The sequence below is a fragment of the Accipiter gentilis genome, chromosome 15 (genome assembly GCF_929443795.1).
Source record: "Accipiter gentilis chromosome 15, bAccGen1.1, whole genome shotgun sequence".
NCBI lineage: Eukaryota > Metazoa > Chordata > Aves > Accipitriformes > Accipitridae > Astur > Astur gentilis.
In genome coordinates, this window is record NC_064894.1 from 31,465,364 (window position 1) to 31,487,486 (window position 22,123).

The 22,123-nt window shown below is 49.6% G+C and overlaps 2 protein-coding genes across 3 annotated transcripts; one reads left to right on the forward strand and one right to left on the reverse strand.

Moving 5' to 3' along the window:
- Positions 1–254: 254 nt before the first annotated feature.
- Positions 255–15,300, forward strand: GALM (galactose mutarotase). Of its 2 annotated transcripts, XM_049817850.1 has the most exons (8): positions 256–569; positions 1,057–1,211; positions 5,266–5,472; positions 6,902–6,983; positions 10,345–10,486; positions 10,581–10,755; positions 11,240–11,351; positions 15,118–15,300. In XM_049817850.1, exons 1-7 carry the CDS (start codon positions 374–376, stop codon positions 11,315–11,317), a joined length of 1,035 nt encoding a protein of 344 aa, XP_049673807.1. In that variant the 5' UTR covers positions 256–373; the 3' UTR covers positions 11,318–11,351; positions 15,118–15,300. The 2 variants fall into 2 exon arrangements, with proteins under 2 accessions (XP_049673808.1, XP_049673807.1); XM_049817851.1 differs by lacking the exon at positions 10,581–10,755 and having other exon boundaries at positions 255–569.
- On the reverse strand, positions 13,206–21,650 carry SRSF7 (serine and arginine rich splicing factor 7). Its single transcript, XM_049817853.1, has 9 exons — positions 21,553–21,650; positions 21,038–21,218; positions 20,716–20,892; positions 19,757–19,831; positions 19,566–19,667; positions 19,141–19,194; positions 16,913–16,957; positions 16,281–16,316; positions 13,206–15,155 (listed from the first exon to the last, which is right to left on the reverse strand). The coding sequence occupies exons 1-9, from the start codon at positions 21,578–21,580 to the stop codon at positions 15,101–15,103; spliced, it is 753 nt and encodes a 250-aa protein (XP_049673810.1). The 5' UTR covers positions 21,581–21,650; the 3' UTR covers positions 13,206–15,100.
- Between the last annotated feature and the right edge of the window lie 473 nt (positions 21,651–22,123).

Consider the following 22,123-nt stretch of genomic DNA (forward strand, 5'->3'; position numbering starts at 1 on the left):
CTGAGCACGCACAGCCTTGCTCCCTTGTTTTGGCATCCTTCCCTCTCTCCTCTGCCACCTCCAGCTGACTGGACCCAGAGGGCCGGTGCTGTCAGGTGAAAGCCCTCGGCACCTCTCCACGCTCCACCGCATCCCTCCATGGCCACGCTGACGCTTGCCGGCGTGCCGTCCGCTGAGCTGGGGTGGTGGGGAGCGGCAGCCGATGCATGGCGTAACTCCTCCCAGCGCTGGAAGGCAATCATGTGATTTTTATGATTGCTCTCAAGAGCTGTGTTTGCTCTGCTCCCGGCCACCATTGCTTCCCCCTGAGCGTCCTTCCCTGGCAGGGCTGCAGCTCCTGCCGGCGGTGCTGCGGGCCAGGTTTTGGGGAGCAATGACAGAAGTGAAGAGAGAGGTGTTCGGGCAGATGCCCCAGGAGGAAAGAGGAGGAATGGTGGAAAAGTTCATCTTAAAGTCGGACAGTGTGAAAGTGGAAATCCTGTCCTTAGGGTGCATAATTGCTGCTCTGGAGATGAAAGGAAGGGATGGGGAGTGTTCAGATGTTGTCCTAGGCTTTGACACTTTGGAAGGTGAGTCTAAATCTGTTTATTTAAAAAAGAAAAAAAAAAATAAAAAAATCAGGCAATTTAACCAGGGTTTTGTGGTTTATTGCCACACTGCATGATCTGCTTCTAAATATCTTCTCCAAATAGTGGGCTGAATAAATATAACTCTTGCTGCCTGTTCTGGGCTCAGTGATGGACGGGGAACGGGGAGACTGGTGGCTCCAGGTTGCAGTGTGCCCCTCTAACGGGGCAGTGCTGTGTCACACTTTGACCGGCAGTGAGAGAGGCCTTTTCTGCAAATCTGCAAAGAATACAAGATCCCATCAGGCTGTTTTAATCAAAGATGTGCATGACTAGCAAGCTGTGTGTCCTGTGAAACACTGGGACTGCGGTCACCTATTTAGTACCAGGGGGAAGCAGAGAGAGACACCTCTGAGTCTGTAAGTACACTTGGAGACCACCCATCCTGTCCCAATCCTTCCGTTTAACCACATGCTGTTTTTCTGGCCAGGTTACACAAGGAAGCACCCCTTCTTTGGCGCCGTCGTGGGGCGTGTTGCCAACAGGATTGCAAAGGGGAGGTTCACCGTGGACGGGAAGGAGTATCAGCTGTTCCTCAACAATGGGCCCAACAGCCTGCACGGAGGAGCCAGGGGATTTGACAAGGTGAAAATCAGGCTGGCGGGTCTTGGTGTCCTCTGGTACACAGCCTGTGGGGTTGTGACAAGAGGATATGGTGTCCTTACTCCCCACCCTGTAGGGTTTTCTGGTGGTGATTGAGTTGAATCACCTCCCAGAAAGTGCTGTGAGTGCAGGAACAGGGGGAAGTGAGACCCTGTGAACTGCTGGGTCAGCTCGTCTTTGCCCAGGTGGCTTAGCAGGGCTCACTTATGTCATCCTTGGATGCCATGCAGAGGGCTGCTGTGCTTCCTCTGTGTTACTGCAGCCCTGAGGCCTTGTGAGCCCAGTTCTGACGGGGTTGTCCTGGGGCGACGTGCTGCTCCCACAGAGCCTGGGCTGGGACATGGCAGTGAGGACCCAGTCTCATGCATGACGGAGGGTCCCGAGGCGCCAGCCACACCGCCCCAGTATGGGTGCTGTGGTTGTCCCAGTGCCCAAAGAAAGTTTCCTGGGGAAGAGTGATCCATGCAGACTCATTTGCGCCTGTAGTTTCAAGGCTGTTGCCTGCCCATAGCTCCTCCCAGAGTCAGAAGGTCCTGGGTTTGCAGAAACTGACTATCATTGCTGCTTAGTTTTGAGAGCACTCCCAAGTAAGGGGAGAGCAGGGTGTGCTGCGGCTTCAGTGCGGTTATTAGATTATCCCCTTTGATGCTGCTTTCATCCCAGTGATGGTATACCCCGGGCTCTCGCTCTGACTCGCAGCAGCTAGTGACTAGATCAAGCCTGCAAAATGCCTCAGCATTGCTCTGTCCCCTCCCCAGCCCTTCCTTGTGACCTCCTGAGGTAAAATAACCCCCTGGCCCTAGGGTACTCAACCCTTCCTATCTTCTCCCAAAAGCTGCCGCTGAAGTCCATCCATGTGCTACAAGTGGTAAGAGCAGTGGAGCATCTCTTGTCTTGAAAGCCTTGCTGATAACCCTGATGATTGCATAGCAGGCTCAGAATTCTCTGCTTTTCTAAAGCCTTGGGCTTTGTTGGATCAAAAGCATTTGTAACCTGCAAGTAGCTGATCCACCATTTCCCCAGAGGAACACATGTGAATGTGCTGGTGCAGCTGCTTTCCTGGGTTAATGTTTTGTTTTGTGAAACAACATCCAGGGTGATGGGGCAAAAGTCAGAGTGTCTGGAAAAAAGCTCACTTCTGGGCAGTGCAGTGTGAACTGGCATCAGATCAGGATCAAACACTCCTTAGCAGCCTTAGAAAAAAGGGAATACTGGAGTGACTTGGCTGTTTGTATTGGTTTTGTTTGGCAAGGTTTTGGTAGCGGGGGGGGGGGGGGGTTACAGGGGTGGCTTCTGTAAGAAACTGCTGGAAGCTTCCCCTGTGTTCGAGAGAGAGCGAGCCCATATTAGCCGGCTCTGAGACGGACCCGCCGCCGGCCAAGGCTGAGCCAATCAGTGATAGTGGTAACGCCTCTGTGATAACATTTTTAAGAAGGAAAAAAAGTTGGGACGGAGAGAAACTGCCGCCGGAGTGAGGAGTGAGAACATGTAAGAGAAACAAGCCTGCGGACACCAAGGTCAGTGAAGAAGGAGGGGGAGGAGATGCTCCAGGCGCCGGAGCGAAGATTCCCCTGCAGCCCGTGGGGAAGACCCTGGTGAGGCAGGCTGTCCCCCTGCAGTCCAGGGAGGTCCACGGTGGAGCAGATATCCACCTGTAGCCCGTGGAGGACCCCACGCCGGAGCAGGTGGGTTCCCGAAGGAGGCTGTGACCCCGTGGGAACCCCGCGCTGGAGCAGGCTCCTGGCAGGACCTGCGGATCTGTGGAGAGAGGAGCCCATGGAGCAGGCTTTCTGGCAGGACTTGTGACCCGTGGGGGACCCGCGCTGGAGCAGTGTGCTCCTGAAGGACTGCACACCGTGGAATGGACCCATGCTGGAGCAGTTCGTGAAGAACTGCAGCCCGTGGGAATGGCCCACGTTGGAGGAGTTCGTGGAGGACTGTCTCCCGTGGGTGGGACCCCACGCTGGAGCAGGGGAAGAGTGTGATCAGCCCTCGTCCTGAGGAGGTGAAGCGGCAGAAAATAACGTGTGATGACCATAAACCCCATCCCTGTCCCCCTGTGCCGCTGGGGGGGCTTGGTGGTGAAATCCGGGAGGGTAGTTGTGCCTGGGAAGAACGGAGGGGTGGTGGGAAGGTGTTCTGAGATTTCATTTTACTTCTCATTACCTTGCTCTGGTTGATTTGTAATAAATTGAGTATGTTTTGCAAATTGAGTCTGTTTTGCCCGTGACGGTAATAGTGAATGATCTCTCCTGTCCTTATCTCGACCCGCGAGCCTTTTGTTATATTTTCTCTCCCCTATCCAGCTGAGGATGGGGGAGTGATAGAACGGCTTTGGTGGGCACCTGGTGTTCAGCCAGGGTTAACCCATCACACTGTTGTACCCCTAAAGAGGACAATTTGATGTAAAGGGTTTTTTATGCGCCATGACCCCCTGTGAGCTGGAGCTGAAAACGTGCACTCTGCAGCTGGGGCTTCCAGGCTGTCTTCTGCAGACAGGGGATGTGGTCTCTTCTCCTGCCTCTTACCCTTGCTTGCTGAAGGCATGCCAGCCTGGTGAGGACAAGGCAGCGACACGTCTCAGCCAGGGCTTTATGTCCTCCGGCCCATGGGGCACACTTGGGCACCTGCTCAAGACCCCCTCCAGCCAGGTAATGGTCACTGTGCAGAGACCTGTGGTCAACCCTAACAAAACCAAGACATGCTGGCTCTTGGCTGTGACCGTCCTGGCCATGTTGTCTGCTTTTCCTGATCTTGCAGACCTCAGTGCTGCAGTCAGCACATGGTCTGATGACAAAGAAGCTTGCAGCCACATTTCCGTGGCAGCGATACCTTACCATGCTGCTGGGGAACTTTAGAAAATAACCCTCTTAGCTTTAAAAAATAGTGATATTTGTATGCTCACTGGTCTTTAACAGCTTTTTCTTTGAAGAACTTAAATAGAAACCTATATCTAAAACTACAGCGTCCCACAGCAGTGGGAGCTGCAGTCAAACTGCACTCGGTGCAGGAGGACCTGCTCTGCAGCCTGCTTATCACATTCGGCACCCTCAGTTCCCACGTTTGGTGAAAATGTTGGCTTTTGACAAGTGCCCTGAGTTTGTGATTTCTGCAGAGGACATGAAAGGGATCATCTCAGAACCCTTATCTGGCCCCTGCCCCTAGATCTGTCCTCTTTGATTAGACAGTAACTATTCCTTAGGTAGATGCAAAGCTCCAGAGACTGGGCACCTCCCCTCTTGTTGCACATCCATCCTGCAAGGGGCTGAGATGTCTGCTTAGCATCAGGTCCACGGCCAGGGTCAAACAGGCAGTCTGGGCAGCTAAATTTACAGTGTGCTGGCTTGCTTCGCTCGCCAGCAGGTTCAGCTCCAAGCAGAGCCCTGGTCTCTGGCAGGGGAAAGAAATGGAGAGGTCCCAGTTCTCTGGTTCAGCACTGACGTGTGGATGTATCTGGCAATACATCTGGTACTATTTAACCCAACCCCAGACAGTAAGCAGGATCTCCCAGTGTGTATTTACATTGTCCTAGAAGCCATCCCTGAGTTAGCTGAGGGAAAGGCAGCAGCTTGTCGAGGCAATGTTGCACACCAGGAGATCCAAGGGAGGGGAAATAAGTCCAGCTGCAGGGCAAAAATGAAACACGTGGACCCTCTTAGGCTGTAACACAGCCTGGGACAGACCCCCATCAGATCAAACTGCCTTGTTTGTGTGGCTGCTCATTGGAAAGCTTGTTCCCTGCTGCTGGCCTTGGCTGACCAAGAGCAGGCTGGTGCTTATGTTTTCTCCCACTTCCCCTTTTCAACAAGGGAATATTGTTTTCTAGTCCTTCATAGGGAGAAAAAGATTGTTTGGGCTTTTTTTTCTTTTCTTTTGTCTTCTAGGAGTAAGAGCAGGAAAGATGATTGAAAAAAACCTTTGTTTCGGGGCTTCATTCTTTGAATATCTTTTGTCCCTGGCTTCAGCCCAATCTAGGGCAGGAGAGAAGGGCACTGTGTTTCCCATGACTGTCCCAACGATGGCATGTTCCTTGCAGGTTCTCTGGAGCCCCCAGGTCCTCCCAAACGGTGTCTGCTTCTTCCGGCTTAGCCCTGATGGTGAGGAAGGCTACCCTGGTGACCTGAAAGTCTGGGTGACCTACACACTCAGCGGCGGGGAGCTGGCCATCAACTATCGAGCCCAGACCAGCAAGATGACACCCATCAACCTGACAAACCATGCATACTTCAACCTCGCAGGGCAGGTAAGCATGGGGAGATGAAGCCCGTGGAGGGACACTGTGCAAGGGAAGAAAGCCTGGGGACCCATGGGATGACTCATGGGCTTCCCATGGGATCATTGGGTCCAACATGCTGGTCTGGGGACACAGCATGCTTCTGGGGACACAGCGATGGGGGTTGTTTCTATGCATCATGGGCTGCATGCAGCCTACAAGCTGGGACAGGACTAAATCACAAAGACCTCAAGTGAGGATGCATTATCCCAGTGCATTGTGAACAGAGACATCCCATCATGAATATTAACTGTCCTTTTGTGTGTAACTGGAGAGTTTCAGTCTCTCCTGGTTCCTTGGGAAGATTACAGAGGAGGTGCAGAAGCGGCATGCCTTACTGGTGGACTGGCATTTCTTAGCTGTCTTCTGTTGGCGCTCCTGAGACAACATACTGAACCCTTGTGTGGATGGTGTGGCTGAGATCGGGGCCTGTAGTGCCAGCCAGTCTGTGCAGCACCGAAATACCCAGGTCAAAATGGGGAGGAGAAACATCATGGAAAGGAGATGTGAGGCGGCCAATGTTGCAGAGCGGGGCAGTAGCAGGGTGCAGAGGGCTCACCCATACCAGTCCAGGGTCCTGCCAACTAGACAGGCACTGTATTGCACCTGTGGTTTAGTCTCACCCTGTTTATAACTGGCAGTGGAGGAAAAGGATCTGAGAAATAAACTCTTGCTGGGCAGAGCAATAGGATGGGACAGTGCAGTCACACAAAGATGCTTAAAAGTGTTAGTGAGAGACATCCCAGCCCCACCATGCAGGAGGTCTGCTCAGGCTACTGCCCTAGTAATGGCTGTGCAGTTGTTAGTTTACCCTCTGTTTGTCCTCCCAACGGTACAGTAATATGAACACCTACAGCATGCAACGCAGGCATGTTTCCAGAGGAACAGGAGACCTTTGGGCATGAAATTACTGCTCAGATTAGACAGTGACGTGCAGGCTCAACTTTGATCCTGCTCCCCTTCCAGCCCAGCAGGTTCCCTGCCAGCATCCCTGAGGCTGCGGGAGAGGAAGAGGAGTGCAACCGCCCACTCTGCAGGAGATGAGCCAAGAGGATGGGTTGCACTTCCCCACACTTGCTTCCTTCCCCTTTTGCCCACCGCTGTGTGCTCAGCAAGCAGCATGTTTTGGCTAGTTGATCTGCAGGGTGGTAGTGCTTGGTGAGGTGCAAGTTCAGGCTGATAGTCTCAGCCCTGCAGGATTTACAGCTCCTAGATCCCATGCAGGTTTTTGTCTGTGCTGGTACCTTTGTCCTATGCCCAGGGTCAAGGTGGGATCCCCCAGGCACTACCAGATCAGCCGTAGCACCACCATGGGCAATCACTTCCTGGGAGTGCTTAGGGCTGCTCGAATGGTGGAAGGGCCGCAGCAGGAATCCCAGTATTTCCTATCCTCCTGCAGGGCTCACGGGATATCTACGACCACGAGATTTCTATTGAAGCGGATTCCTACCTGCCTGTGGACAACACCAAGATCCCTACTGGTGGGTGGTGCGACACCCGCAGCACACGGTGGAGATGGTTTTACAGATGAGTGTTGGTGGGTATCGGGGGACACACCAGGACCTAAGGCACCCCAGGCACAGCAGGGCCCTCACCCCTTGGCACAGTCCCACAGCACCTGAGCAGAGTGGGCAGAGCCAGGTGTGGGTAGCAGGGTCCATCACCAGTCCCAGACCTGGAGAGGAGGAGGACCAGGGTCCGTCCAGGGGGTGCAGGTAGGAAATGGAGCCAGATGCAAATGGGATGTGAGACTGCAACATGGGTCCAAGGGGCCCATCCAGGAGACAAGCTACCAATGTCACAGGACCGAAGCACGTCCCTCCAGACCTGTTTGGCCAGCATTTCCCTGCAGGCCGATCCATTGTTCCCAGGGCTGGTGGGGCCACCAGAGAGCACTTTGAGAGGTGGGATTGGCCTGGGGGTTTGCCTGCCTTGCTTCTTCCAGCAGTGTTCAGCTTTACCATACCATACTTCTCTACTGGGATTTTCCATGTGATGTCAAGGTCTTACTTCCACAGATCTTATTTCCATAAGATCAGCCCATATGCAAAGTCCACAGAAAGCAGGAGAATTCATTTCTTAAGCTTCAGTAAAATGTGGGAGATGCAAGCAGCATGCAGCATGCTCCAGGCACCAGACTGCTGTTTTGAATGCAACAGCACACGAGGACGTGGTCAGACTCCCTGATCCGGAGGGCAGCTCCCAGGCCTGGTGCTGAGCTCTAGAGCTGCTGGGATCTCTGGTGCTCTGGACCCCAGCATTGTCCTTCCCTGCAAAAGCTGAGCCACCAGTCCCTTCATCAGGATGAGGGAGCAGCTGCTACTGGCTGGGAGGCTAAAGACACAAACCCAACACTTTTCTTTCCTGTCTTTAATGTCCTGAATGGCTAAAAGAGGAAAGCCAGTTAAGGAAAACAGCATGTTTTGCATGCTAAGCAGGTTAATTAAACAAAGGTGGTATTGCTACTGTCTCCAGCCTCAGCACGGAGAAGCAAGCTGGCAGCCTCTTGCACCCAGTCTTGATTCAGGGGGTAAAATGGAAAAAACAGGGCTTTCTAGTTTTTTTTCCCCCACCACTTCCACTCTGTTCCTCCCCATAAACAACTGAGCCGCTAAGTTAAATAATCTGAACAAGCTGGGACAGGGAACACGTTCCCCATACCCACAGGAGAGCCAGCACCGAACACATGCCCTCAGCAATAGTCCCACTGCTAACAGGGGGGCACCTTGCTTTGGGTGGCTCGACTCCAGCCCTCCCACCATGCTGCTCCAACACCCACTTTTCCTTTAGCATAAGTGACTGTGCTGAGTTGCAGTAAGAGTTGATCTAATTGCAAAATTAATCTGATACCAAGTTTTATCGTTTTTAAGAATGAAAATCATTATTTGAAAAAGAAAAAAGCTGTGTTTGGCTTAATTTTTGAAAAATGTAAAATAGATTAAAATAATCAAAAAAGCAGACTTCTAGATTTGCTCCTGAATGATGGCTTTTCATCCAGCCCCACTGGCTTAGAGGAATGGAGGCCATCGGAGTGCAGATACTGAGCCGTGGCAGGTGAGGGTGCTGTGCCATACTGGAGGTCTCCAGAGGACAGAGTGGTGACCGGAGCACCAAGCAGCCGATCTGGGCCATAAATGCCAGGAAGGCTTCTGAGTGCAGCCAGCATCAACGGAAGAGAAACTGGGTGTGGGGCAGCATCTGTGCCCAAGGAGTGCATGAGCCTGCATGGTGGTTTCTGGTAAGCGTAGGCTCTTCTGGAAGTGGCAGGGCTTGTTTCCCTCATGGTCTTGCAGGGCGGCTTTGCTGAGTGCACCTTCTGACTTTGGGAGGGAGAGGAAGAGAGGCTTTAAAAAGTAAAAAAAAAAAAGAAAAAAGCAAGAAAGCTTTTTAGCTCGGGTGTCTGCTAAACCCAGAGTTACGTCTGTGTTCATGAACCAAAACCACTGTGCGTGCATGCATCAGCTTGCACCTGGAGGAGTGGGTCTCCCAGTCCAGGTGGCTTTTGCTCAGCTTGGTGTGTCATGCCTGGGCTCAAGCTGGGGAAGAGCTTAAGGCCGTACCCAACCCACTGCCCTGCATCTCCTCACTGCTTTCACCATGAAGCTATTTCACATCTTAATTGTGGCCAGCTTGCTGCCCCTGCTTTTTGCAGTTCCTTCTTGGAGTTTTGGGTAAATGTAGCCTTTGAAGCTGATAAAACTGTATAGTCTTAGCCCTGGGGTGAAGATGAGATTTGTGCAACTATTAAAGACAGAGCCCTTGTGTGCAGTGGCTGCTGTATTTTACGTTAAGTGCCTAAATCAAAATGTGGTTTTTCCACACCACTGCTGAATTCAGTAAATGCGCTCTCTTTAGATAGGATCAGAAGCCACAGAAGTGTGCTGTTTATCAGGTGGAGACTGATGTTTCTCAAGATTTGCAGAGCAGAACAAGTGCAGAGCTGCAGCCGAGCTGGGTGTGAGTGCAGCTAGCAGAGCACAACGCGTGGGGCTGGTAGCAGGACCGGCATGCTCATGCACTCAGCAGCTGCCGGCTGACCCTTGGAAACCTCCCCCTTTACAGAGGGGTGGAAAAGGGTGACTTTAGGGAAAAATGCCCTCCCCTGCCCTTCTTCTCTCACCTTCCCCTGCGCAAAACCCCTTGCCTTTGAGTTGGGATGACTGTGTTTTGCACTGCATTTAGTATATCTTAGGGTTGTTCTCGCTGCAAGAGCTTTATCACGGGATGCTGAGTCCCCACATCAGGCCTTAAAAAAAAAGACTTGAGAGAAAAAGCTGGTTTTACGGTCTTAAACTTTTTTTTCCAGAAACAATGCCCTGAGGCAGGAGGGGATGGGTGCCAGAATACAGCCCATATTCACCATCCTGGCAGGTGGGCTACCTTTGTGGCCATCTCACGGATGTTTATTCAGAGTTCTGGGAAGATTCATTTTTTTTAGAGAGAGAGAGAATGCAAGTATATGTATATATATCTTATGTGTATATAAATATTAATAGCTAATAAGTTTTGGGGTTATATTAATTAGCTTTTATAGTTAAATATACAAGCCCTCTCCTCTTGTTTTCTGGCTCCTTGGCTTTGCTTTGTCCCAGCTAAGCACAGCAGCGTCCCCAGGGGCTGCCCGCTCTGCTGGGGGACAAGGTGATCATGCCCAAGCCCGAGTCACAGTGTCCACAAGGCAAGCTTGCTTGAAGCAGGGCACCACAATGACATAAGGATCACAAACAGCTTAAAACCCTCAGCTCACCAAAGCGAGGGATCTCAACCCTGCACAGGGGCCAGCACCACAGGTGTTTGCTGGTGTGTGGGTGAGTGGCCAACACTGCTGTTCTCCTTGCCCAGGGGAGGTGGCCGCTGTGCAGGGCACCGGCTTCGATCTCCAGCAGCCTGTGATTCTGGGGAAGCACTTGCAGAAGTTTCACCTGGATGGCTTTGACCACAACTTCTGCCTGCCGCAGGTGCAGGCTCGACGCCTTGCAGCCAGGTAGGCTGGGACCTTGGCAGGGGTCCCCAACCCCTGGAGCCATGGGGCGCCCGTTTGGCCAACCTCTTGGCATCTTCCACTGGCATCTCCCCAGGGCTCGCCACCCGCCCACTGGCAGGGCCATGGAGGTTTACACCACCCAGCCTGGCATCCAGTTTTACACTGGGAACAACCTGGATGGCTCCCTGAAGGGCAAAGGTGCCATCGCATACCCCAAGCACTCGGCTTTCTGCCTGGAAACCCAGAACTGGCCCGACGCCATCAACAAGGTGAACCGTCCCCCCACCCCAGGGAGCTGCTTGGGTCCTGCGGCGGGGGACCATACCACCCCCCCCCCCCCCCCCCATGTCTCTGGGGCATTAAATGTATGAATAGAGTCTGTTTGGTGAGGGTACGCTCTGTAGACACCAGGATTGAGGCAGGCACAGGTCACAACGTCCTGTGGTGTTAGGCAGGGGTTGGCCAGTGCAGCGGGGGCTGGCCCCACTCAGCCTGGCTTCCCGAGGGCACGGTGTCTAGAGCAGAAGACCCCACTGGGGCCTTACCACATCCTCTCCATGGGGCCTGAATTCAACCAGGGGGAGGACTCGCCCACTCGGCCAGCCGGTGGTTAAACTCTGTCGCTGGAAATGCTGGGGGGAGCCGCGGGATGCTGCCCCAGGAAAGCCGAGGGGATGCGGCTGTGCCCTGGTGACCCTTTCTGGTCCTGTGGTGTGTGCTCACTGTCACTGACATGCTGCTGCCTCTCCCCAGCCCCACTTCCCCAACGCCCTACTCCGGCCAGGCGAGGAGTACAACCACACCACGTGGCTCCTGTTCAACACTGCTTAAGCCGAGGGGATGCTGACTCCTAACACTGAGAGGGGTAAGTGCCTTTAGCAGGTTAGCCAGAAAGCCCATCAGGTGCCGAACAGCACTTTCAAACTACTCTGGGTGATGCATCGCATTTGGGAAACTTTTTCCTTCTCTGTGGTTTTCACCCATGGTTTCTGCTGGCTTTAACTCCTGTCACCAGCTCTGCCGCTACCTGGTCTGTGCAAAGCTCTCACCCTCTGTCCAGCCTGGGCATTAAGTTTTGTTTTGCAGTAAAAATGCACTGAAAACACCTTGTTTAGGGACATGGCATGTTGCAGCTCAAACTACAGCAGGAGAATATCTGGTAACAGTCATGTGGAGCATGCAGGAAGGCTGATAAAGTTGTGGTTGTTCGTTACACCACCAGCTATTCCCAATAAAATGCTCTGAGCTGTGCTGGCTGCTGGCCTCTCCCCGCCACTGACCTGCCTCACAGCTTGGTGTCAGCTCATCAAAGGGTGCCCTGTCCTTCCCCTGCAAGGCAACAGGGCAGCCCTCGAAGCTGGAGCCGCCAGTTCTGACAGCGTTGTGATGGCATGGGTACGCAGTGGTCATGCAGAATAGCTTTGCAGAGGATGGTGTGCAGGGATTATCCCAGCTGGCCACCCTGGCTCCTCTGGCTTAACTCCTGTTTTGAAGCCAGCAGTGATAGCTGCGCAAGAGCATCTTCTGTGCTACGCCTGGGCTGCTGAAGTGCAGCGGATGCATCCATCTACAGTCTTGAATATACAACTGCGGGAGGAAAACCATCCTCTTAATGTGTTTCCATGTGAAATACCCAAATCCCTGGAATGGGCCTCTCTGATGAAAACCTCCAAGTTTCTGAGGTTGCATAAAAAAATCAGCACAAGCCAGGGGGATGGCAGTGCCACTGTATTAGGGAGCTGGCACCCCTTTCCCCAGGGACACGGCGGTAGCCAGCCCTTGGGCCAGGCACCCCGTGTGAGGCACTGCAGCCTGACTCCCACCTTCTCCTGCCATGCTGCTGCTGAAGGGGCCACACAAGTCCTGGCTCCCGCCAGCAGATTGCAGCCGAGACCTGTGGCACTCCAGTGTGCTTCCTCGTCTGTAGGGCTGCGGGAATGACCTTGCCACCAGTGGAAGTGCCTAGCTAATGGGCTTGCAAACCTGGCAGACCTGTCACAAGTCAGTTCTGCCACTCTGATCCCCAAAACGAGCATCCCGCTACTGTCCTGCAATGCCCGGAGCGCACAGCAGTCACACGTTAGGTGGCTGCAGTTTGTACTGGTTATCATTTGGAGAATACAGCCCCGCTGATCCAAGCTCAGGAAATGCTAGGTTGCAAACCAGGGGTGGAAGCGCCATCAGCCCTGTGAGTGGGGCTTGCCCACTGCATCAGAGACCTCGGGTACAGGTCCCATTGCCCCCCGGCCCCAGCCCGCCTGCGCAGAGGTGCAGGGGCCAGGGTCACGGCAGCAGCAGTCACACAAACACACCCCTGTCCGGGCATCTTTTCCAGGAGCTCACGAAGACCGTATGGAATTTTTGGTGAAGTCCTACCAAACTGGGGTGAGAGCTGGAGCTGCGCAGCCTGCTCCAAGGCGGACGGCCAGAGCTGAGGGAGTCAGCACAGCCACCCTCAATTTTGGTCACCACAGCTGCACAGAAGCGTGGATGCCAGATTTGCCACTGCTTCGCACCTCAGGAGTGCTGGCCATCCTTCATAGTGGCTGCAGCCACAGGCAGGGCTGCCCCACTGGCACAGCCCTGCCTCCTCGCTCAGGTTCTCACCGCTAAGCCTGGGTTTAGGGGAACCACAGTCCCCTACAGAAACCCCAGGCTCCTCTGCTCCATCTTCCACAGTGTCTCTGGGTACTGAAAAACAAGTACCAGTACAGCTGTTGTGTTAGTCTGCAGGTTTATTGTGGAGTAGGTTTGCCGTAAGAGTACAGAAGAGAAAAAAGCTGATCAAATTCCATAGCACTGGCGTACACGTGTCTGTGACGCAGGCACGCTATAAACCGGCCAGGCAATGCACAACCAATATTCCAAACACAAGTCACAGGCTTCAGGCATTTCCGCTAAATCACTGCAGGGCAACATTTGTGTCGCCCCTGGCTCTCCCATTGCGGCAACGGTGGAATTTAGTGGATATTGCCAGAATATCAACCATCACACCCAGCAGGTGAAACACTAATCCCCACTGCCGAGCACCACGGGAGCGTCCAGGCAGACACCAAGAACCCACGAGTGAGGACTAGGCATAAAGGCCAGACAATGCTGCAGCATGGCAGTGTGCTCAGAAACTGCACCATTTGCTCATATGCTGAAAAAACACCATGAAGTCCTTGTTAACAGGAAGCCTGTTTTTTTTTAAAATCATGGGTTACCCAAAGTGTGACCAAAATTAATCTTTTTTTTTTTTTTTTTCATTTAAGATGCTCTGCTGTGATTTACACATTGGAAGCAAACTGCCATGATAGATTTTGCCAGAAGCCCAAACAGGCCTCACTTTACATTTCAGTGTTTGTTTACTGCCAAAACTGGCCTTTATTTCTGCTAGATACCCCATCACAGTAAAAAAAGGTTTGCTTCCCCCCCCTCCGCCTACCATTTTGTTTGTTCACAGTCTAATATGTTTCCAGTCTTTTGCTGTGATCTGTGTCAACAAAGTGCCTTATCATGCAATTCTTGACTACAGAATGAAGACAAACACAGAGCCTGACATACCTGTACACAAATAATTAATCCTGCAGCTGTGTATTTGCTGGAAGAAATTAGCTTAACAACAAAATCGTCTCCAGGATCTGGGCTGCTTTAAAATCATACTGATTTCTGTGAAGCAGGTTAGAATTCCTGAGGTCAGCTGTGAGAATCTTTCACTTTGAGAAAAGTTTTGAGTGAGCTGCAGAAAGACTAGTAACAGCTTTATTTTGCCTCTCAAACACATCTTCCTAAGGTCCTTCAGCAAGTAGGCCGGAAGACCTTTTATCTTCCCTCAAAAAAGGAAAACATGCCTTGAGACATTTTAAGAAGTCTCCTTTATATTAATAGCTTAAAGAAGTAAAAAATGCAACAAGCAAAAGTAGCAATTGTCAAGTTATTGATGATTTCTATTATGTTTAGAGGTTTCTGCAGATGTTACTCATTTAAAAGATGTCAGTATTTTGAATAAAAGCTCATCCTTAAGTTTTTGGGCATTGGGTATCACAACTAGTCAAGCACCAGAGAGTAAGATTTGCAGAATAGTTAGATCAGGGAGAAAAATTAATGCCCACTAAGTATCATAAAGGAATAAAAAGGGCATATGCAAATTTTTAGCCATCTGCAGACAGAGATGGATTTTAAGTTCCATTTCAAGGAAAGCAGAAACTGATCCTTTCACCAAAGGCCATTCAACAATAAATGTGAAAAGTGACTAGTTTGAGAAGACACCAGTATTAGTCATTCCCATTTTAGACATTTTTCATCCACATTACATGGCACACAGCTAAAATTACCCAAATGTTAACAGAAGCAGCAGGGTTACTACAGAGAAGGTTTAGTTAAAAATACACATTTTATTTCAATGTGCCAATAAAAAAGTCCCACATTTTCATATCACAGGAAATTAATTCATACAATAAAAAGAGACCTGTGCTAGTCTATTGGTGTGACTAACTCAGAAGACCCAGATCATGCCAAATTTTAGTTGATATACTCTTCTATCTACATTCTTACATTTACAAAGACACCACAAAATCCCTTATAATAATGTAAGCAAAATAACTTTCTTCCTAAAAGATTAACTTCATAACTTTAATCCATTCTTTCAGGACTCGCACTTCTTTGAGGGCTTCCTGATGGTGAACGACTGAAATGAAAAGAATCCACAGTTAATATTTCAGTAGTCATTTGGGATTCACAAATACAGGAAAAAGCAACAGGAGGACACCTACACTACTTAAGCAGCCTTTAAGCATTGTTTTCTAATAAAACAACAAATCACTATTAACGAAGCTAATGGGTTGATGATTTAATGTTAGAGATAATACATTTATTTTATGGTTTTTACTTTCACATTTTTGCATTTCTCTACTGTTATTTTTATAACACAATTTAAATGTCATCACTGTAAAGTCATCTAAAGGGTACTACTAATAGTGACGTTCATGGAAGCAGGCTACTTCTTCGCTGTTCTGATACAGCAGCTTGTCAAAACCTATTATGGTGATCGCTCAGCATTTATGAGCATTTCTTCAAGTCCCTTGTGATTGTTTCTGAGGTTAGACTACATACAGCCACGTTTTTAAATGAAGCAAAGCTAAGTGCGGAAGTTCTGTCAGTATGTAAAAAAAAAAAAAAGAAAGAAACAACTTGCAGGGCAGAAAGATCACCAAGGCAAGGGACACATCGTGGCAGTTCTACAGCTATTCTTCCTAGGATATAACCCCTCCCTGCAAATCCTAAGCACTGAAGTCATAAAAATGAAGTACTAAAGAATTCAAACTAGGGAAAAAACCGCTGCTGATTCTGTCACTACAAATATCGGCATACACACACGGATATTGGGAAAAAGAACAGATTAAATAACAGGTTCGACCTTCCAGTCCTGACTGCTGTGCCACGTTACTCCACTCTATTTCACCGCAGCTTTTAATGAGACTCAAAAGCCAATTCCCACATTTATTCTGTGCTTTAAGCTCACCAGTAGAAAGACTCTGTGCAGTAAAACTGTTAGTGAACTCAAATGAACACAGGAGCAAAGGCAAGATGTAACACTGCTACATAACCAGTATCCTGAGGAATGACTACCAGGTATTTATTACCATACATAAAACCACAATCACAACGTTATTTCTGTTGAAGAGATCTCAGCAAAATACCTTTCCAGTATTTTCCTACAAGCAGCAGTCAAACTCCTCAGCAGAGATCATTGCAGATACTAAAATGCCAGCTCTACAGAGTCTACACGTTATTAGCAGGGAGATAAACATACCTTCTCTTTGGAGATGGTGATCGGGACTTTGACCGACTGTCAAAACAGAATATCATCAATGCAGCTTAAAGGTCAAATGGAACTTTTACATTCAAAAAACATAAGCATCTCAGACAACAATGGAATTATTACGGGAATCTAGCCAGAAGCTCTTTAAAATGGCAAAAGTTTTCAAATCAACTTTTACTCTGGCAGGGATTCTCAATTCATTTAGCGTGGAGATTAATTTTAAGCAACTGTCTTCAGTAGACAAAATAGGAAAACAAGGGGTAGTACTGAGGTGAAGCTTTGAGAAAAGAAACATCACCAGATTCCTGCTGTTTTATCAACAGCATTAATAAACCTGAAGCCCTTTATCTGATGGATAGAAATATTTAACAGAACTGAGCACAAAGACACAAAGAAAATCAGTACTATGTTGGAAACTAGAGAAAGCTAATGAAAACAAAAGGGTAAGGAACATACTCCAAATAGCTGAAGAGGGAATTTTATGATCTCAGTCATATCGCAAACAGATTAGCTGGGCACCCATGTTTGGGGGATTTTCTTCCTAAAGGACCAGGCTCTGTTCATCATGCAAACCCAATACTGAATTCTAGATAGTACTGCAGGCTTTATCTCTGTATGCTTACCTCTTAGCCGGTGAGCCTGATTTTGATCTGCCATGAGACCTAGACCTACAAGAAGAATTAAAAACACAGCTCAGCAGGGAAGCTGGTAGCATGCATGTTCCCACAGTTGAGACAGCAAGATTCACACTAAATGTCTAAGAACTGTCATATTGAACAGACAGAATCCTGCACATTTCCAGGCCTTTTCCTGCTAATTTTCATTAGAAAGCTTTTTAAATAGATGGTGCACATGTTGTTCTGTACTTTGGTCCCCGGCTGATGACTGGTGTTTGCTGATGCAGGTGGCAAGAATACATGAACAATCCAAATCCTGGCCAGTATTTTCACAAAGCCAGTAAAAAAGCCATGCTCTAAACTTGCAAAAGTTTTATTACACTTGAGTGACATCTACCACTATAGTTGCAACTGGCTGCAGGCAGCACGTGCCTACAAATACCTTCTCCTCTGTGCTTCATCTTATATAAGCACTTGCTCAAATTATTTTTTTAAATCTCTCTGAACTTAACCCTTGTGAAGACTGTCAAAAATCTCACTCTGAGATAAGACTGCTACACCAGAAGAATAATAATACTGCCTAAAATAACTGAAACTTTTAGGTTCCCAAAGGAAGTCTTCTACTTTCCACATCCAAGGCTTTCCACAACGGCTTCCAGATGTAGCTTTGACGCTGTCAAACCAGCAAACATCATGTAGTACTTATGCAGTCTGTATTCCTTCTGACTCAAGAGCCCGTCTCTGGGTGCTATGCATTCCTTCGATTCTTCTGTAAAGAAACCATCTTCCAATTGCCTCATGTGGAAGTTTAACAGTGACCTCATTAGAGTTAAGCACCAGTATTTTGCCACTTCCCTGTACTTGTACGTGTGTAATTTCCTCTGCCTCAGTGACTTAATCTCTACTTACAATGAAAGGTGTCACACAATAGTCTAGAAATGTCACTAAAAGCATCCTTTACACTGCAGAAAACCATCCTGGTACTGAAAAAAGAAAACAATAGTGGTAAAATCAAGATGTTTTTCTCTTTGAGAGCCTGTTGACTGTAGCTGTCTTCTGCTTATCACTGACAGTGGACAGTGATGAGCCATGATTTAGTCACACTGGAACAAATGGTATTAAGATTCAACATATTTTAGCAACAGGTAGAGAAAGTATACCTTCAGTATCAGTAAAAGGCATTGCTCGACTGCCTCAGGGAATTTCCCTTCTCTTTTTACTAGCTTCTGGACTGTTTGTGTGAGTTTCTGCTCTTAACTAAGCCATCTTGTGGTCTTCACCTCCTGTCATTGCTTGCTGTTCTAGTCTCAGAAAACGCCGCCACCACCACCTTTCAGCATCGAATCTCCCAACTTCAGCTATAGGCTTTTCTGCTTATGCCGTTCAGCTAAAGCTTCCCTTTGTTTTTTTGTGTTTCTTCACGGTTGACTATTGTGTTATGGATTTCAAACCAGAACAATAGGCCTGGGAATGGGCTGCGGCAAGAGCAGTCCCATCTTCTTCAGACTGGAACTTCAATTTACTCTTGTTCTCCTAGCACAGCTTGCCAAGGACATCCAATCAACCTGTGTCAGCTGTGCTGCCTGGACAAGACTGCATAAAGCACAAGCTGCATTCACTTACTATGGAAGGATTAAGCTACAATTTCAGAGAACAAATGACATCCCGTGTTCCTTTAAAATTTGATCGTCACTCTTATGGCACATTTGTTGGTACAAAATAATTCTGACAGATGTTTATCTCAAATTGAATTCAGCTCCTGCAGACTGATGCTCCGTTATTCAACAAAGCTGGAAACAGCTGTAACGCTCATGGTACTAGCAAGCCCTTCACAACTTGCCTGGCTACATGCATTAATGCTTTTAACGCACTACTGGAAGGGCATCCTGATTTCTCTGACAAATAATGGGAAGAATCCACAATCTCGTCTGTGCTACACAAAGAGAAAGAAGAAAACTTTTCAGATTAATTCTAAATTCGTTTGCTATGTTAGCTGTTAATGCAACCCGAACAAAACAGTACTAGTGATGACTACCGGGACCTGGATGTCAGTGATATGTAAAACAATAAAAAGAGAAAGAACAATCTTCTGCACTGCTTTTTAAAACTACAGACCCCTAAGTTAGTGGAGCGAAAACACAGTTTTTTCTGAAAATGTTAACAGCTGTTAGAAAGCCTAAACAGACATTTAAGCAACTTTTACTAAGTATCCACAGTCACGGAAGAGATCTTACCTGCTTCGGGGCCACGTAACAGATCTGGACCTAGATCTGGATCTTGATCTAGACCTGAAATAACAAGTAAGGACAAATTAAAATAAAATCAAAGAAGTCAACTCAACCAGAAGTGATGACAATTACAGCACTACTCTAGATTAATGTTTACATGTTGAATTTAAAACCTACATGATCATTAGACGTTTTAGACATCAAAATTTATCAACGGATATGCAGCTGTGTACGGTCTCAAAACTAATCATATTACCACACCTGTAAATTCAACTAGGATTATCAGAAACTTTTCAAAGCATGCTACAGTCTGATTTCTAGAGGTCAACACCTTTCGAAGTCTGCCACCCAACACCTTTTTGAATCCCCTAACTAAAATGACAAACAACAAAAACAAAGCACACAACCTATTAAAAACTATTAATAATTACCTTGATCTCTTCAAAGAACCCGATCGGGACCGGCGGGGAGACACAGACCTAGACCTACGAGGAGAAATGGACCGGGACCTACGATAGGAAGCTGACCGGGACCTGCAAAGAAGTCAATTGAAGAGTTGCACAAGTGTAGCTTTTTCAAAGCAAAAGAAGCAAATAGGAATAAAAGACAAACTTAAGCACACCTCCTACCACGACTCCGACTGCGTGACCGAGAATACCTTCTTCCTCGGGACCTTGAACGGGATCTAGACCGGGACCTGGTTTTAGGTTAGAGAAAACAGGTATCAGGAAACAGCTGCAGCAATCAGTGCATGTGAGGCCCTGCTGAAGTCAAAACTGATTTCAGACAGCTAAAGAACTAGCATCTGTCAGTTGGAAAAATCTCTGGGCCTACTTGTCTTGAGCATTTTACTACCTAGAAAAATGTTAAAAGCTGAATTACATTGCAGAATTACATTAGAATAGAAAACACTGTAATGTGTATTTAAAATAAACCTTGCAAGTTTGCAGGTCGACCCTCTTTGGCCCAAGGTCTAGCAGATCTAGACGATCTAGAAGTATCTATAGCCGATCGCTGCATCTAGGTGTTCTCTTCAATCTAACGACGATCAAACTGACAGCCCAATGAGCCAGGGTGAGGCTTGATTGACGCAAGAAGATTTTTCTAGGTGGGAATGTGGTCAATCTGGTGTTCCTCTTTCTAAACCGGAGGGGGGCCCCAATTGAAAGCCAAATTTACTGTTACGGCGATCACCGTCTCAAATTTTCTGCCCTTAAAGAATAAGGTGAAGCTACGTGTAGATGGCTCGAGGGGATCTGGCCTCTTATGCTGATCACCTCAAGGTCTAGGAGGATCTTAAGTGTCGGATTTGCAAGGCGCCTCAGCATGAAATCTTAAGGCTCGTGACATTCTGAATCAAGGCGACTGACTCAAACGAAGAAACCTGAAAGGTTTTGACCAGGTTGATTATTAAGATATTAACATTTGATAGAAATAGCAACAAATTGTAATATACACCTATACATTTATTCTAGCGTTAAAGTTTAAAGAAAACTGGCGTAACATTCTGTTCTTTGCTAACAAGAGCTACACAAAAGTGAACTGGCGAAGCAACCCAGCCACCCTGGCCCCACAACGTACCTGCTCCTCCTTCGGCGACTATAGCGGTGACAATCATAAGCATAGTGGCCTTTCTCACCACACTCGTAGCATCTGTCATTAGGGTCAAAGGGGCGTCGCGCAGGAGGCCTGTCGTAACGGGAGCGACGAGGCATCCCCGTTGACACTTCCACTCTAACCCTGGAGCCACATATCACCCTGCAACAAGTCCACGATGGCTCTAAGTTAATCGTTACTGTTTACAGTAAAACTACAAAAAGGAGAACCAGAGAGAAAACCCCGGTTCCCTCTCTGGCCTTAAAACCGGCTATAGCTCCTGCTAACGCCTGAAATGCACACGTACTTCCCATCAAGTCCACGGACAGCGTCTTCAGCATCCCTCGGGTCTTCGAACTCCACGAAGGCAAACCCCGGCGGGTTCCTGGCGATCCACACGGTTCTCAGGGGCCCGTAGTAGCTGAAGGCTCTCTCCAGCTCGCCTTTGCCCGCGCCCGTGCCCAGGTTCCCCACGTACACCTTGGTCTCTGCCGGGAGCGAAGCCGGGATCAGCGCCGGAGCCGGAGCACGGGTGGGCTCACGCGGCGGGGGGCGGCTCCCCCCGCCCCGCCCCCCTCGGGCACGGCCATCTTGTCGGCGCGGCCCGCTCCCGCCTTCACCGCCAGCAGCGGCACACGCGCGGGCGCACCCCCTCCCCCACGGTCGCTGACGCAAAATGGCGGCGGCGGCCGCCTCGCCTCGCCTCGCCTTCCTTCCCGCTCCGCCGCCCGCCCCGCTCTCCCTCTCACGGCGATCGCCCCTTCCCCCTAGCCGCCCTCGCCCTCGCCCTCGCCCGCCGCGCCCGCCGCCCCTGGAACTCACCGCCTCCATAGCGGCCGTAACGCGACATCCTAACGGCCCCTCCGACCGCCCCTCCGCGCGCACGCGCCGCCGACCGCGCCTGCGCCCTGCCCGGCGCTCCAGCCTTCCTCGGGCGCCGCGCAGGCGCGCGCCGGGGCGGGGTGGGAGGGGGCAGGGCGGAGCAGCGGGGGCGCCGGTTGCCACGGCGACGGCGGGCTGCGGCCAATGGCGCCTGACAGGAACGGGACGGGACGGGCCCGGCCCCCATCGGGGGGGGCGGCGGCGGCGCGGGGGGTCGCTCGGTAGCCCCTGCGCCACCGGGAGTGGGGGGGAGGGGGCTTCCGGCAGCGGCGGGGCCTTGAGGTGAGCGAAGGGGACTGATATGGTAGAGGCCGAAGGTTGGGAAAACCAAAGCTGAAGAGAAGGAAACCATGAGCAATTAAAACTGAACTGGGTGCTTGGTGAATTTATGATCTTTGCTGAAAAATGCACACATAAGACTTTGCTGGATAAATATGGCCGGGAAAGATAGGAACTTCTGTCCTTGTTCCTGTCCTTGTAGATCATTTAGCTTAAAGTAACATATGGGTTG